We start from the raw sequence: 16,925 nt of genomic DNA on the forward strand, positions 1-16,925 counted from the left end.
CTGAGGGTCGGGGGCGCCTGACACCGTCGGACAAGCAGGCGGAGGGCCAACTCCGGCCGTCGGGGGCCTTGGGCCGCCGTTCGGCTTGGGGGCCTCTCGGACCCTGACTTCTCCCCGTGGGCAGCGCTGGAAGAGTTCCCTTTCGGAACCGAGGACGGCGCACGCGCGCAGGTCCGGGACGCCGCCGACCACATCGTTCACAGCTTCGAGGGTACGGCCCCTCGGCTCGCGTTCGCCCTCGACTCCGACGAGGAGGGCGGCGACGGTGGTGCGGACGATAACGACGACAAGGCTGGTGACCCGGGCGCGTCGGAGTGAGCCCCCAGGCCCCCGCCAATCTTGAATAGCTTTTTCTTTCTTCTTCCGAGGCCTTCGGGCCCCCTTCTTGTATAGACTAATTTAATCTGCAACCAAATAAAGAGGAAATTTCTATGTCACTTCTATTTGTTGTGTGTATGAGACGAGGATGGTCTGTGCCGCGGTCCTTCTGTGTCTTGGCTTGATCAAGGGCTCGTGCCCAGGTCCTAGTCCTCAAATGGCTCGGGTCGGGGCTAGTGCCTGGGGAGATCCACATGTCGAGACTGGCCAGGCCGGGAACGTGGTGACCGAGGGTTATGGGTGACCCGATTGTGGGTTTTTGCCGATTCCCCCCCGGAGTTCACCACGCCCCGGAGCACGGCTCGGTTCTGGGCCCCGTTTGGCGATTTTAGCTGACCGAACCGAGCCCCCGAGGGCAAGGTTGAGCACGAGTGACCTATTTCAAGTCAAGATTCTTCAAAAAGGAAACAAAAGCACAGACACAGCCTTTAGGAAATCGAAAATGCTTTTGTTGAAATACGGAAGAGAAAAAAGATAAGCCCCCGGCCAACCCTGCACGCCCGGGGGGGTGCGGGGTTGGCCCGAGCCCGAAACCTGACACCCGACCCCCACTAGGGGTAGAAGCGACGAAGGTGTTTGATGTTCCACGGGTGAGGCAGCTCTGTGCCGTCGCCCGTGGCCAGCCGAACGGAGCCCGGCCGGGGGACGCCGATCACTCGATACGGACCCTCCCACATTGGTGAGAGTTTGCTCAGTCCAGCACGCGTTTGGACGCGGCGTAGGACGAGGTCGTCGACGCAGAGTGATCGGGCCCGGACGTGGCGCTGATGGTAGCGCCGCAGGCTCTGCTGGTAGCGCGCGGCTCGGAGGGCCGCGCGCCGCCTTCGCTCTTCCAAGTAGTCGAGGTCAAGGAGCGCCGGCCTTCTTTCTGTCGCTCGCAGACCTCCCCTTTCGGGTGGCCAGCGAAACGCCCTCGACGGCGAGGACATGACCCTCGTCGTCGGAATGGGCCGACCTCTTCTTCCTCCTCCTGTCCCGCCGCCCTGTCTGAGCAGCGGATCCGGGGGCGGCCGAAGCTGCCACTCCGGGACCGGAGGGGTTCCAGGTCCATGCCTCCTCCTTACGAGCCACTCGATCCGCAAGCTGAAAAAGCTCCGCGGTAGTCTGGGGCTCTTTGGAGGCAATCTTTTCGAGCATGCGGTTGTGCCGCACACCCCCCCTGAACGCGTAGATCACCGCGTGTGCAGGGATGCATGGTATAGTATTGCGGACTTGGCAAAACCGCTGAATGTACGAGCGAAGCGACTCATCATCGCCTCGCTGTACTGCATGCAAGTCCGCTTCTTCGCCTGGGCGCGGATATGTGCCTTGGAAGTTCATGGTGAACTGTTGGCACAAATCTTCCCAGGAGTGGACCGACGCGGGTGGCAGGTTCATTAGCCAACCCCGCGCCTGTCCTTTTAGGGCCATGGGAAAGAAATTCGCCATGACCCTGTCGTCACCCCCAGCGGCCTCGATCCCGGTCGTATAGACCTGGAGAAACTCGGTGGGGTTGACGCTCCCATCGTACTTCTCAGTGATGGTGGGCCGGAACCTTGGGGGCCAACGGACATTCCGAAGACTCGCCACAAAGGCTCTACAGCCAACACCACCAGCCGGGGGCACGGAGGGCTGGTCCTCACGTCCATGTCGAGGTGACACTCTGGACGAGGAGGCACCCTCCGTTGCACGGGGGGTACGCCGGCTATTACGCCGGCGCTCGATGTTGAGGCGGGCATCCGGCTCCCCATGCTGATCCTTCCGAGTCGAAGGTGTCGACGAGGGAGTAGCAGCCGAATGACGTGCAGCCGCCGCCGCTCGCCGCGCCCTCCGCCTTGACGACACGGAGCCGGTGGTAGCGGCGCCGGAGGTCTTGGTGGTGGCGGACCGTCCACCAGCACCCAAGCGCTGCTGAGCCGTCATGACCAAGTTGGCCACGTCTCCCAGCCATCGTTGGGCTGGAGACTCCGGGTCATGGACGACAGGCGGGTGTCGTAGGAGCGCGCCAGCAGCCTGAAGCGCGCCCTGAGGCGTGCTGCCGTCGCCGTAGACGAGGAGGCGACGCTCCCCATCTCGCCGTTCTCCTGCATCACCTGCGAATGGTGATGCCACGGATTTGTCGACCCTCCCAAGCGCCTCCCCCTGCTTAGGGCTTTGGCGCGGAGGAGGTGGGGGAGTACGAGCTCGACGGCGTGGATTTGGTTCCCCGTCGTCGCCGCTCACACTCGGAGAGAGATCGTGCGCCTTTGCTTGCTCGGCCATTAGGCAGAACAAGGGAAACTTGGCGCACACGGAAGAGTATGAGAGCTCAGAAAACACACGCTGAGCCCCCTACCTGGCGCGCCAGATGACGGAGCTCGTGGCTCCTCACCGGGAGACCGCGCAGGCCCCCCTTTGCCAGTTCGGCCGGGGGCTTAGGGTGAAATCTCAAGCTCTCGCTCTCTCTGTATGTGGAAATATCGTATGCCAGCCAGAAAACACGAGACACCGACGATCTATACAGGTTCGGGCCGCTGAGAAGCGTAATACCCTACTCCTGTGTTTTGGTGGATCTGTGTATGAGTGAGCTACAAATGTCAGCTGACTTCTCCCCCGTTCTAAGCTCATAATCTGGGAAAGAATCAACCAACCCCCTTTCTATGGGCAAGGTCCTCCTTTTATACTTCAAGGGGATACCACATGCACCCTTCTCTTTCCAAACTGGACTGTTCTTTTTCTCTTGAATGGGCGGAGATCAGCACGGTTGCTGTCCGAATGACGCTCCGATGGGACAGCCCACACCTACCTCCACTTCCGCCGGGGGTGAGCGCATCGTGGGAACATGGCTGTGCGCTGACGATATGGTCAGTGTCAGACCGGTCACAAATCGGTCATTCTTGTCCACCGCGTGTAATCTTGGCAACGTGCATGTTTGCCCTTCTTCACACAACATCTTGCTTGTAATGGTTAGGATGAAGCCTGGCATATATCGATCGGGGCTAACGTGTCATCTCTAAGAGATAACACGCTTAACTCCGGCTTGAGACGAGTGCCTAGGGGCTTTCGTCTTGACGGGATGGGGCAAGGCGTGCGCCAGACCGCCAGTCGCCACCTAACCCGTGATCTGACCGGTCTGTGACTGGTCACAGACCGGATAAAGGAACGCGCCGTACTGCACTGCGTACAGCGTGACACGCCTGACCAGACTGCATTAAATGCTGTTAGGTGAGCACAGCTGTGCTCACTTATCCCATATATGTGGCGCAGACTTCCTAAAGGGGGTCGGGGTGCCTCGGCCCTCGGGGCCGGGGCAAGCGCAACCCGACCCCCCCCCCCCTCGGGGGAAATCAGGAGGAGGGCGGACACCTCACCCTCGGGCCCGACGTCCCCGAAGGTGCCAGGCCACGTGGGCGATTGCGTCTGCCTCAAGCCTCTGGTCATGATACTCCCGGTCCCATATCACCGACACCCCCGTACCAGCCCAAAGGAAGCGACGTCTCTGCTTGTCAAGCTGCTCCAGGGATTCCTTCGTCACCTTCAAGGCAGTGAGGAGATAAATTGGCTGTGCTGAAAGCACAGACTTTACAAGCGTGGTTCTCCCGGCTGCTGCCATGTTTTTCCCCCTCCAACTTGCAACTCTCCCTGATATTTTGTCAAAGACCGGTTGCAAGTCCGTTTTTCGCAGCCTTCCCAGAGCAAGCGGGAGGCCCAAGTATTTTAGTGGGAAATTTGCCCGCTTCGCCGGAACGCCTTGGAGGACCTCTTCCAGGTCTATATTGCCGCATCTTATGGCCGCAACCTGGGATTTCTGAAGGTTGGTGACGAGTCCTGTGGCTGTGCCAAAACGATGTAGGATGTTCGCGAAAGTCGCAACATCGTTCTGGGTGGGATTAATGAAGATCACAGCATCATCCGCATACATTGAGATCTGCATCCGAGTTGTTCTTCCTCGTAATTTTGAAATTGCACCCAGCTCTGTTGCCTTGGAAAGGATACGCTGTAGAGGATCAATCGCCAGAATGAAGAGAAGCGGCGAGAGGGGGTCCCCTTGTCGTAGTCCTCTTCCATGTTTGATCCGTTGCCCTGGCGAGCCATTAAGGAGGACTTGGGATGTCGAAGACGACAGTAAAGCCCCTAGCCAGTCTATCCATCTTGTCGGGAAGCCCTTGCGCTGCAGCAAGGCCAGGAGGTAATCCCATCGCACGGAGTCGAAGGCTTTTGTTATATCCAACTTGAAGAGCAACATTGCCCGTCTTAGGCGGTGGTATCTTCTGGTCATGTTTCTTACGAAGAGGTAGTTGTCATGAATACTTCTCCCCTTTATGAAAGCGCTTTGATTGACCGAGATCAACTCATGCATGTGGGGCCTTAACCGCAGCGCTAGCATCTTAGCGAAGATCTTGGCGATGCTATGAATTAGACTAATTGGCCTATAGTCCGAAACGCTTTCAGCCCCATCCTTTTTTGGGATTAGGACGATGTTTGCTGAGTTGAGCAAATTCAGGTGCGCACATCTCAGGTTATAGATGGAGCTGAAGACTAGCAGAATGTCATCCTTGATGATTTCCCAGCAAACTTTGAAGAAGGCCCCAGTGAAGCCGTCTGGTCCCGGTGCTTTGTCGGCTGGCATTTCCTTAATTGCCCTATGCACTTCCTCCTCAGTGAAGGGTTCCCCCAGCGTGGCTAGATCAATCAGTGTGATGTCCAACGTCTCCCAGTTTAGCTCGTTTGGCCTCGGCCCCGGCCTCCCCATGAAGCTTGCGAAGTGATCATGGATCGTCGATTCCTTTTCACCGTGCGTCACCGCCCAACCACTGTCCTTTTTCAATCTTTGGATTGTATTCCTTCTCCTTCGCGCATTAACCTTGAGGTGGAAGAACTTCGTGTTCGCATCTCCTTCACGGATGTGAGTTACCCTGGAGGCTTGCTTTTTCCTTGCCCTTTCTATAGAAGCGAGTCGTAGGACTTTCCGCTTGAGAGCCGCCCTCAGTCGCGTTTCCGGGGGGGAGAGTTCTCTGTGCTCTTGTGCCACGTCGAGTCTTTGGATGACATTGAGTGCCATATGGAATTGCAATTTAGCCTCTGAGCAGATGCCTTTTGTCCAATCTCTAAGGCCGACCGCCGTACGTTGCAGCTTTTGATTCAGGCGGTGCATAGGCTCAGTGTGCGAAGAAGGTTGGCTCCAGATATCCTTGACTTTGTCCTTGAACCCCGGGACCCGTGTCCAAAAGTTTTCAAACTTGAAGGTCCTTGGACGATGTGGGCCTTGCGGGTTGGACAGTACAAGAGGGCAATGGTCGGATGGCCCTGTAGGAAGGGCATGGAGAACATGGTGGGGGAAAGCAAGATCCCATTCCTCATTGCAAAAGCAACGGTCAAGCTTGACAAGGGTTGCCTTTCGACGCTCATTACTCCAAGTGAACTTCCTGTTTTGCAGGGGGATCTCATGCAGCTCACATCGATCAATGACTGCGCGAAAACGTCTCATGCGTGCGAGGTTGAGGTTGCTATTGTTTTTGTCCCGAGCACGGTAGATCATGTTGAAGTCTCCAAGGATGAGCCATCCTTCCCCAGGGCTGGGCCTTAACCTCCTAATGTGCCGGAGGAACGAATCTTTGAGGTGGTGCCTTGTTGGCCCGTAGACACCAGTGAGGAGGAACGTAACTCCTGAGCGAATATCTGTTATTTGCGCGGAGATCGAGAAGCGGCCGATTCGAACCTCCTGGACATCAAAATCTCCACTACTCCAAAGGAGAAGGATTCCTCCTCTCGTGCCTCTCGCCGGCTTGAAGGCAAATTTATCAAGCTTGTAGCCTCCTAAGAAACGAGCAAGGCCGTCATCTATGCTTTGGAGTTTGGTCTCTTGGAAGCAGGCCAAGGTGCACTTTGTGTCAAGCATGAGCTCATGGACTGCGTTGCAGCGTGCAGGTGAATTTAGGCCTCTCACATTCCAGGAGATGAGATCTAGACTTTGTGCCATTTAAAAACGAAGAGTTCTCTATATCTGGACCGGCCCTTAGCCTCTTTTAAAAAAGGCCACTTCGGGGCGCATGGCCCATTAACGTTTGGCGGCCCAATTCGCAAGTCAGTGTTGAAAAGGCAGCCTTTGGGCAGGCGCGGCCTGATACGCACGCGGCCCACGAGCTGGCGCATGGCCGTTCTTGTAGTGCGCGCGTGGCCCAGGTGACGCATGGGCAGGCTTGCCGTGGGGGGAGGCGCGCTGCCCAAGCACGAGTGTGTGCGGCCCAAACGCCGGCCCGTGAAGAGGCGGGGGCGCGTCCGAGCGCCTGCAAGGTGTTCGACCGCGGGCGACGGCCACGGAGTGGCGGCCGGGTCCGAAGTGGGAAGCAAGTCTAACGACAGTCTGTCGGAGCGGGTGCAAACACAACAGCACGCAGGTGGAAGAGGAGGAAGACGAAGTTCTTGCCAACATTGGCTACAAAAGCACAAGTCTTTTAATGAAGTTGGGCAGGTTGCACGCAGGCCGCCGGCAATCCAACCAGGAGAAGCAGCTCGCAGGCCGCCGGCGATGTAATCGCAAATCGAAGAAGGACGATACATGGAGCGAAGTGGACTCCCAAACCAACTCCAGCCGAGGTGAATACGCATTAGGCGGCGACGGTGTCCTCAGCATCCTCCGCCGCGTCGGCTATACCTTCGCCAACTAGAGATATCAGCGCCGCATCCATTGTCTCCTGCTCTTCGTCGTCGATGCCGAAGATGGTGGTGAGGGCGGCGATGACGTGCGCCGGCAGTGGGCCATCGAACATGGCGACGTACTCGGCGATGACCTGCTCAATTGAAGCGCCTTCCTTGCCGTTGAGGAGGCCCAGCCTTTTGAAGAGAACGCGTTGGCAGCGCTCCATCGTCGGCCGTGCTGGTTGCTTGGCAATGCGCTCACTGCGTCGGGTGGGCTGGCTGTGCTGCCTTGTGCGGATCTTGAGGCGTCGTCCCATGTGGAGCGGTCGCGCACACGGCGATCTTGGTGGCGACCTCGGCGGCGAGGCGATGATCGGTTGCGGCGGCGAGGCGAACAGAGCATCGAGGACGCCCGTCGAGATCGGTGACGCCGAGGCTGCTGCTTGGGCAAGCTGGGTGGCAACCGGGGAAGGTGGCGGCGGCGCCACAATGTCATCAATCTCCATCGCGCCGGTGGGGACGACCTGGACAGCCGGGGGAGAAGGCGGCAGCATCAGGTGGCCGCCCTTCCCCCCTGCATCACCAGTCATTTCCAAGTTGACGCCCCCCCCTGTGGCGACGGGAGAGCTCAGCACCGGGCCTTGGGCTAATGCCGGCGAGGTGACCCGCGGGGGCGGCGAGTCAATCTGCGGGAATGGCTCTCCCACAGGGGGGTCGGTCGCCGCAGCCGCCAGCTCAATCCGCAGGAGCGCCTCCTCTACTTGTTGGCAAGTAGTCGTCGAGGTAGGCGGCGGCAGCGCCGACTTGATGCGCGCGAAGGCGTGTTCGACCGGGATCGGCTCCCAGGCCGCGTTTTGGAACCAGGCTTCAATCCTCGGTTTGGCTGGGCGACCCGAGAGGGCTGGCGTGGCAGCCTTGTCTGCGATGATGGAGAGCCGCTGCAGTTGGCTCACCGGCGACAACGCGTTCGTCTGGGGATCCTGACACAAGAAGCTGGAGTTGTGCAGCGCGTGGAGCAAACGAAATTCACCTACCTCTGCCTGGTTCGCGGATTTGTGTAGAAGGGGAATGTTCATCAGTTTGCTCGAGTCGTAGACCGGATTAGCCGTGCGCCGCGTGCCGCCGCCGCTACGGTTGGCGCCTCCCCTGTCCCGGCGACGCGGGGAGCGCGTGCGTTCACGGCGGTAGTCGTTGTCGCTTCCCCGCCTATCATCCCGGCCACGGCCGAGATCCCGGCCTCGGTCATCACGATCATCATCGCGGTCATTGCGGCGCCAGGGTCTCGGGTGGTCATTGCCAGACCCCCGACGACGACCACGCCCGCCGCGCCCGCCCTGATCGCGGTCATGGCGGCCATCGCGATCAGCACGGCCGTCGCGGTCGTCGCGCTCGCCATCCCAATCATCCTCGTCATCGTGGTCGCCTTCATCATGAAGGCGTCCTCCCCGTGCTGCGCGTCCACGGCGGGGTCTGTCCGCGCGGCCATCGATGGCGTCGCGGTCAGACCGGCGTTCTGGCCGGCGAACCTCCCGGCGCTCGTCATCCCGATCACGCCCTCCGAGGCGCTCGTGGACCGATCGTGGCGGCGGCGGGTGGTGCGGGAAGTCTTCAAAGACTCGCCCTGGGACCTGTTCACCGTCGAGCACTCCCAGGCTCCAAGGCGGTAGGCAGCGCTTGGCCGGCTGGAAGCTGCCTTGCCCCTCCAGATCAATGGTCGCCGCCGTGTAGTCATGAATCTCCTCCAAGTGGAAGAGCACCGGATGGCGCACCCCCCTCTGCCAGTGCTCCAGTGGGTTCTCCACCGCAAATAGGGGCGCCAGGTTCGAGTCCTTCGCCCGCTTTGTGAAGCCAAGCCACATCCTCTTCGGGATGGTGCTAGGATTCGCCGTCCACGCCCATAGGTCGATGGAGCGCGTGTTACCAGACTCCACTGGGTGGACGACGTCCGTCTCGATCTGTTCCAGGGCGCAAGTGCGACCAATGATGCGCTCAGCAATGTCCGCGGCCCAGGCATGCATGGGGACGCCGTCAAGACACAACCGAACTCGGAACATCAAGGCGACACCAAGCGCGCTCTCGAGGCTGCGCCACTTGATGAAGTGGATCTCAATGCCGTGCCGCTTGACGTATCCCTTCGCCAGCGCTTCCTCACAATGTCGACGGTGCTGGAACTTGATGAGGAAAGCTTGTGGGTGATGGAGAGACACGGCCACCTCGCCACGGCGGAGCTTGAACTCATCGAGGAAGGCCTGCTCGACGTCGCGCGGCTCGGTGGTCGGCGGAGCGCGGGCCGCCCAGGAGACCGCTGCGGTCTCACTCCATTCACGCAGCTCCTCGTCAATGGCGTACGAGGTGGGGATGAAGCAAGTGTCCTCCTCAGGGCGCGTCGCCGGGTCGCCGAGCTGCGACATCTTAGCCAGGGGCGGTCGCGGAGGCGGCGGCGGGGGCCGGGTGACGGGATCCTGCTTGGCGGGTGACGGCAGTGGAGCAGGGGAGGCGCGGCTGCGTGGCGAATGCGCTGACGAGCGGGCGCGACGAGGGGCGGGGGGGTGCGTGTCAGGAAGGCGGCGCGTGTTGGTACGACGGCGAGGTGGAGTGCGTTGGCGAGGCGGAGGCGGGGAGTGTGAGGTAGAACGAACTCGACGTGGTGGAGGGGACGAGAGCCGAGCACGGTCAGCGCGAGACGCGCCGCGGAGTCGAGGCGCGCGGTTCGCAGCGTCGCGGTGGCGACAGTCGCGCGCCCGATGGCCGGAGCGACGACAGAGGAAGCAGCGGACTGGATCTCTACACTGGGCTGCACGGTGGCCGCGGGAGAGGCAAATGAAACATTTCCCACTGGTCTGCGCCCAAAAGTCGCGGTGGGAGAGGCAGCCTCGCCTAGTCCGGACGACGTCGTTTCGCCTTGAAGGTGGCCGGTGCGCCCTGCTTGAATGCTCTCCGCTTGAATGCTCTGCACGTCTCCACCAATGCTTCCGCTGAACCCGGATCCAGCCCGGTTCTCCGGGGAGAGAGCCGCCCATGTCCTGCTCGGCGACGCGACGCGGAGGCAGGCTAGCATCGTAGGGAGCAGCTCTCCGCGGCGAGGCGTCATGGCGAGCGGCGCGGTTGTTGAGCCGGACGGGAGAGGTAAATGCAGAGTTGAAAACGGGGCGTGGTGAACAGCGCGCCCAGCCCTGTTGGCTCAAATTTGAATTTGAGCTTGCCGCCCCTCTGACAATCTCCGCGAACGAGCGACGGAGTGGCGGATCTGGCGTCTCCAGCACAACCGAGGCCGATCTCGTGCAGGCGTGGCCGTCCCTGGCCAGCGGCGGCGGCTGCGGAAGGGGGGATACCGGGGCCAGAAGAGACGACGGCGTTGTCTTGCTGGTGGGGGGAACGAGGCTTGAGCGAAGCGCCAGCGGGGAGGGCCACGAAGCGGCGGAGACCGCGGAAGGCCAGCGGAGAAGGGTGCGCGTGGACGGCGCCGGCTGGAGCGCCAGCGCCGGCGGCGGCGGGCGCAGGGGCATGCTTACCTTACCATGTTATTTGCCTTCCTCTTTAAAACCTTGTCTGTCAGTCCATATAGACAATACTATGTCCGTACATGTCCCGTGCATAGCCATGCGAATACGTGATCCTAAGCACAAGATGCCGGGGTGTGCTTCGGCTATCGAGAATTGACCCGGATTGGACGCTCTCGCATGAAACTAAACCGGCTAGCCGAAGCACACCCCTGCAGGTCTGATCGTCTGATCGTCAAAAGAATCCAGCAATACGATGGTGGACTCGGAGAGGGAGACTCGTATACCTTTTTTTTTTCCCATTGTAGTAACAGGTCATGTGTAGCACGACGGTATGTTGTATGTCATCGCCCTTGTCTTTGTGTACACGTGATTCAGTTACAGGCTGTCTGAGCTACACGCCACAGTTTGTTCCACCGAAGCTGCACATTTCACAAAGTTGAACGCCGCCCCTGCTGAACCCTACCCCTTTGACTCATCCTGTCATCCCCATGAATGCGGATGTCACCACTCGTGTGGAGAAGATTCATATACCTGCGCGATACGGCAGAGGCGAAAGGCACAACCGCACAAACCGACGCAGAAAGTCTCCGGTGGCCAGAAAACTCTCCGGTGGCTCCACGTACGTACGCGTGTCGCCTCGCGCCGAAGCAAGCCGCACCCAGGCACACCATCCCACACGCACGTAGCTCCGTCACCGCGTCACGTACGAACGGACTAGTACGAGTCAATACGTACCGAGCGCGGTATGCGCGCGGTTCGTTCAGATTTTACCGGGGGCATCAAATGTTAACCAACTTGGGTTAGAGATAATCACAACTAGTAGTAACCGAGTCAAGTCAACCCGCACAGATCTCATGCCAGATGCCACCACGTATCAACCGGGAGAAAGGTAGTAAAAGTAAAACCCGCCGCTTACGCCGGTCGTGAATATATCGGTGCATGTGCTTCAAAATTAGTAAGTTCAGAAGTACTCCGCACGGCAAAATTAGGAGTATGCGTATTCGATCTAACTATCTACTAAGAGCAAATTGGTGTTAAGCCTCTCCGCACGGCGTCGCCGTCGATCTGATTTCCGTCCAATTCGCCTAGACGAGGACTAGTAGTACAATACTCCTAGATTGCGCCGCACCACGCCACCACGTACGCACGCGTGCTACAAATTTCCCTCTTCCTCCGTCTACCGAGAAGTGGCCCAAAAGGGGCGCCTCGCTCTCGCCCCCCTCCCGACTCAGGCACCACCATCTCGCATCATTTGTTTTTTCTCCCTGGAAAGAGCGGCCATCTCGCCCTGCGTTGCGAGATCCCCGTGAACCGTCGCGGCCGGGCGGTGGTAATCGTGGCAAGGACGGATGCAGCACAAATGGAAGGTCGTGGAGGGCGGCGCCGGTGCCGGTGCCGGCGGCGGCGGGGGAGATCAGCGCCGGCGGTGCGTGACGGCGTCGTTGTCCATGCTGATCGCGGCCACCCTGGCGTTTCTTGCCTACGTCGCCTTCTTCCCGTATGACGGCGCGGGCGGGCTGTACCGGTGGTGGAGATGCGAGGGTTGCGGCGACGCGGCGGGCGGGTTCGCCTTCGACGAGGCGGCCATGGCGCAAGGACCTACGGCTGGTGGCGCCCGCCGCCGCTCGCCGACGACGCTGTCGCACATCGTGTTCGGCGTCGGCGCCTCGGCGCGGACGTGGGACAAGCGGCGCGGGTACGCGGAGCTGTGGTGGCGCCCCGGGGAGATGCGCGGCCACGTCTGGCTCGACGAGCAGCCGGTGGGGCCCTGGCCGGCGGCGACGTGCCCGCCGTACCGCGTCTCGGCGGACGCGTCCCGGTTCGGGGACCGGGCGTCGGCGTCCCGGATGGCCAGGATCGTGGCGGACTCGTTCTTAGCCGTCACGGCGGAGATGGCGAACGGCACCACCGATTCTCCCGAGGCGCGGTGGTTTGTGATGGGTGACGACGACACGGTGTTCTTCCCGGACAACCTGGTGGCCGTGCTGAACAAGTACGACCACGAGGAGATGTACTACGTCGGGGCGCCGTCGGAGAGCGTGGAGCAGGACGTGATGCACTCGTACGGCATGGCGTTCGGCGGCGGCGGGTTCGCCGTCAGCTACCCGGCCGCCGCCGAGCTCGCCAAGGCCATCGACGGTTGCCTCGAACGATACAGGCTGTTCTACGGCAGCGATCAGCGCGTGCAAGCCTGCCTCAGCGAGCTCGGCGTCCCTCTCACCCGCGAGCCCGGATTCCACCAGGTGAATATCCATCCGCACTCCAATTATTTTTTCCATTTTACTACCAAACATTACTCTGATCCTAACACAGCCCTAACAATCCTCGAAAATGTTTCCTTTAATCGTCCAACCTCCCAGGAATCGGGAAAAGGTAATTCCAAATTATATCATGTTCTTATTTCCATGCAAACTTTAGCTTAGCTGATCACAGTGCGGTTGCAATTGGCAATTACTCCCAGACCGATTTCTCGGCAACAACTGCCAAAATCAAAAACTTTTTTGCAGTTGCAATTGTCAATTACTCCCAGACCATTTCTCTAGCCAAAAATAAAAACTTTTTGACTAACTTTTCACCGCTTCTCCAAGCAAAATCCTCCACACAGAAGAGGCGAAATAGAAAGGTCTGTATCCAATCGTGATCGTTAGGATTTTCACACTTTAGAATCTTTGGCTCCTGCACTTTCTAGAAATTACTACTCAACACCCCTGCTGGCTGTAGGCAAATGCACAATGCCATCCGCGGGATGCCCTTGTTCCGGCTAAAGTTGCCGGACAGCGTGGAGGCACACGGACCAAAAGGCCTAGCTCGTCCTGGGAGCGACACCGCTCTCTGCCCCCATGTGATCGCGGGTATCTCGCAGGACAAGCGTCTACATGCCACAGGGGGACTGACCCTAGCTAACAACCGTGGTGCCCGCCCGTCGCTTTCCATTTTTCCGGGCACCACCACCCCCATCGGCACATCCACTCATTCCCCTTTCATCCACCCCGACATACACGGCGGCGTGAAAAACAAATGAGGAGATCAGGCGACGAGGCGGACATCGCCCTGAGTTTAGTAGATATCCGCCATGCCGGTTGGTAGCGGTAGAGCCATATCATATTTGTTACGTACTGCAGGGTGGATGGTCCCGGGGGTCTAGTTATGTTAGTTTGGATTGCAGCGCCAAAAATAATCCCGTGGGGCGGAGTGGCGATCTCGCCTTTGGGCCGTAGGTATCGCCGTTTTTTTCGCTGCTTGCCCTATTTCGTTGTCGTGGGCGTATGCACTACTGCTATGTGGCGTGGCTGCACGATTAGTGGCTGGAAGCCAAAGCTTAAGCTTGGTTAATGAGGCATTGATGACTGACGTTGATGGTTGTAGTATTGTAAAGAAAAAAATAACATCGGTCGCGCCCGGGGCGGTGGACCAGTGATATACTATAGCTTTTCCGGTGAGTCGCCAACACGGCAGTTGGTTGGCGCGACGTCGTGACCCCGCGGCGCCAGGTGCCTCGCTGTCCTTTTCCCGGTGACGAAGCGGCCCAGCCTAGGTGTCACGAGATGTGGAGATTAGCGCTGTAGTTTAGGTGTGGCAGCGGCCTACGGAAACGATTTCAAGTTTTGGAACGGGTGAGGGTCATTAGAGCACCCGCAATGGTAAAGTAACGTGCTCTCTATAAAACATTACAACTCAGCAATATACTAGATTAATAGTAAACTACCTCAATAGTATGTCTATATGGATATCTATAGCTCTTTAATCCATTGCCTCGTTTTTCTGTATAGACTATCTACAGGTTAGTAGATAGCTTTGCTCTCTCTTCATTTAATCTCTTTCAAGTAGGAAAATATGCTGATATGGATATCTTGTAGAGAGCCTATAAATAACCATTGCGGGTGCCCTTACATTACCGTTGGTAACCGCGTGGTTATCAGACTTATCACGGGGTACGGTAATAGAAAAATCACGATAATCTCCTTAAATTTAAATAAATTTTAAAAAATATTTTTTTATAAATTTTGTAAGTACGGTTTTTCACGATTATTGTACGGTAACTGTGCTTACCGTCAGGATGCTGTAACCTCGGTTCCGGCGGTTTGGAAACCATGGTGAGGGTTACTACTTCTTGTTCCTGGTCGCCGCAGTAGTAACGGACCTAGAGATAGTGGTAGCGGACGCATACAAATGTAGTAGTGGAAAACTCACTGGAATATATCTCCATCTCTCGTTCTCTCGTTGGAATTGAGCAGGGGCAGTGGCAGTACTACGGCTCAACTTTCGTGGGTAGTTCTACCGTGCTTGACATGCCGTGCGGTCAGCGAGGGAAAGAAACCTTTTCCCTCACGTCGAACCGGCCGCTTTTCTTTTCACCTTTTTTGAACCCATGCCTCTTGGGGACACATGTCCACCAACCAGATCTGAGAATTCTTTGCTTTTGGGCTAGTTTAGTTCCCAAAAATTTTCCCCTTCACCTATCACATCGAATCTTTGGACACATGCATGGAGCATTAAATGTGGACAAAAAGAAAAACCAATTGCACAGTTTAGCTATAAATCGCGAGACGAATCTTTTGAGCCTAATTAGACCATGATTAGCCATAAGTGCTACAGTAACCCACATGTGCTAATGACGGCTTAAGTAGACTCAAAAGATTCGTCTCGCGGTTTCCAGGCGAGTTCTGAAATTAGTTTTTTCATTCGTGTCCAAAAACCCCTTCCGACATCCGGTCAAACGTCTGATGTGACACCCAAAAAATTTCTTTTCCCCAACTAAACACAGCCTTTGTGGCGTGTCGTAACAAGGTCGCCATTTGTCACTTTCTGCCCTCTGTCTTCTTGTCGTCCTCACCATCGTTCACCATCTGGCATCGAGAATCTTCTTACTAACAACTGTGGCCGCAACAACGACTGACAGGTGGACGTCCGCGGCGACGCGTACGGGATGCTGGCCGCCCACCCGCTGGCGCCGCTGGTGTCGCTCCACCACCTCGACCACATCGAGCCCATCAGCCCCGGGGGGCAGCATGGCAGCCCGCTGGACGCGGCGCGGCGGCTGGTGCGCGCGTCGCGGCTCGACCAGGCGCGGTCGCTGCAGCAGGCGTTCTGCTACCAGCGCGGGCCGCGCTACACCTGGTCCGTGTCGGTGTCGTGGGGTTACACGGTGCAGCTGTACCCGTGGGCCGTGGCGCCTCACGAGCTGGAGGTGCCGCTCCGGACGTTCAAGACGTGGCGGTCGTGGGCCGATGGCCCGTTCGTCTTCAACACGCGGCCGCTGAGCCGCGACGACGCGTGCGCCCAGCGGGCCGTCTTCTTCCTCAGCGCCGCCCGGAACGATACGTCCTCCCGCGGCCGCGGCCGCAGCCGAGCCACCATGACGGAGTACACCAGGCGCGTTGCGAAGCCGGGGGCCAAGGAATGTGACCGGCCCAGCTTCCTCGCGGCGTCCACGGTCCACACGGTCAGGGTCTTCGCCCCAAAGATGAGCCCAAACGAGTGGACACGGGTAAGAACAACTGGCTAAACTGCTGTTCTGATGAATTCCTGATGCATTCTGGCTCTCCCATGGGCATGCTTATGTGCGTTTTATCTGTTGTTGCAGGCCCCACGGCGGCATTGCTGCAGCACGAAGAGGACGAGGTTTGGCACTGAGCTGGAGGTGCGGATACGATACTGCGGCCGAGGAGAGCTCACCACGCCGTAGCTCTCTGCCGATGATCCCGCCGCAGTTTTGCCAACAGCACGGAGGGCTAGATGCCAAGATTTTAGTAGCGGCTAGTGCCATGACACCGAACTGACTGAAGAGGACGGCAGGGTGAAACACCGTATTTCACTGCGGATTTTTGGACAGATTCTGGTTTGTCTTCGTTGTGCACGTACAAGTGATTATACGGCTCGTCAGGCCGCAGACACATGCTGACATGCATACGCATGATTGCATACCCCGGGTACACAGTAATCCGTTTGGCTCGAGCGCTCTTTTTCTGTAAAGAGCTGTAAAGGGAGTGGTGATCAGACTTAACGATTTCGACATGTAAAGCGTAGTAGGACTAGTTTGAAAGGATGGTCTTTTCACTGTTTTGAGAAAGAAAAGGTGGTATTTATCTTCTGGAGGTACTTTCAGTTCTTCGTGGATCCACATTGCACAAGAAATAGAAGGGACAAAGTAATAAGGAATAAGTTCACTTTAGGTCGCTCAATTTGTTGCTGAGTCTAACATTCGTCCCTGAACTATAGCATATCCTCCAACTCACAATACCATGTTAACTTTGGTCCCTCGGTAGTATAGTGGTGGGTTTCGGCTAACGTGCCGACTGAGTGAAGTGTGGGACCCACATATCATAGCAATTCAATCTAAATAAAAAATAAAAATTTGTGGACTTAGTGACACGTCTCCTTCCTCTTTCAATCTCGGTTTCTCTCAACTTTTTTCTCGGTGATATCGGCGGGACCGGGACATCGGTG

General features: G+C 57.9%; 1 protein-coding gene across 2 annotated transcripts; it reads left to right on the forward strand.

The window, feature by feature from the left end:
* Positions 1-11,667: 11,667 nt before the first annotated feature.
* Positions 11,668-16,577, forward strand: LOC4332381 (uncharacterized). 2 transcript variants are annotated; one of them, XR_001544802.3, is made up of 4 exons: positions 11,668-12,721; positions 12,839-12,851; positions 15,379-15,966; positions 16,063-16,577. XR_001544802.3 is itself a non-coding variant. In XM_015777293.3 (3 exons), exons 1-3 carry the CDS (start codon positions 11,828-11,830, stop codon positions 16,162-16,164), a joined length of 1,584 nt encoding a protein of 527 aa, XP_015632779.1. In that variant the 5' UTR covers positions 11,668-11,827; the 3' UTR covers positions 16,165-16,577. The 2 variants fall into 2 exon arrangements, 1 of the variants encoding a protein (XP_015632779.1); XM_015777293.3 differs by lacking the exon at positions 12,839-12,851.
* The last annotated feature ends 348 nt before the right edge of the window (positions 16,578-16,925 follow it).

This window comes from Oryza sativa, chromosome 3, assembly GCF_034140825.1.
Source record: "Oryza sativa Japonica Group chromosome 3, ASM3414082v1".
Taxonomy (NCBI): Eukaryota; Viridiplantae; Streptophyta; class Magnoliopsida; order Poales; family Poaceae; genus Oryza; species Oryza sativa.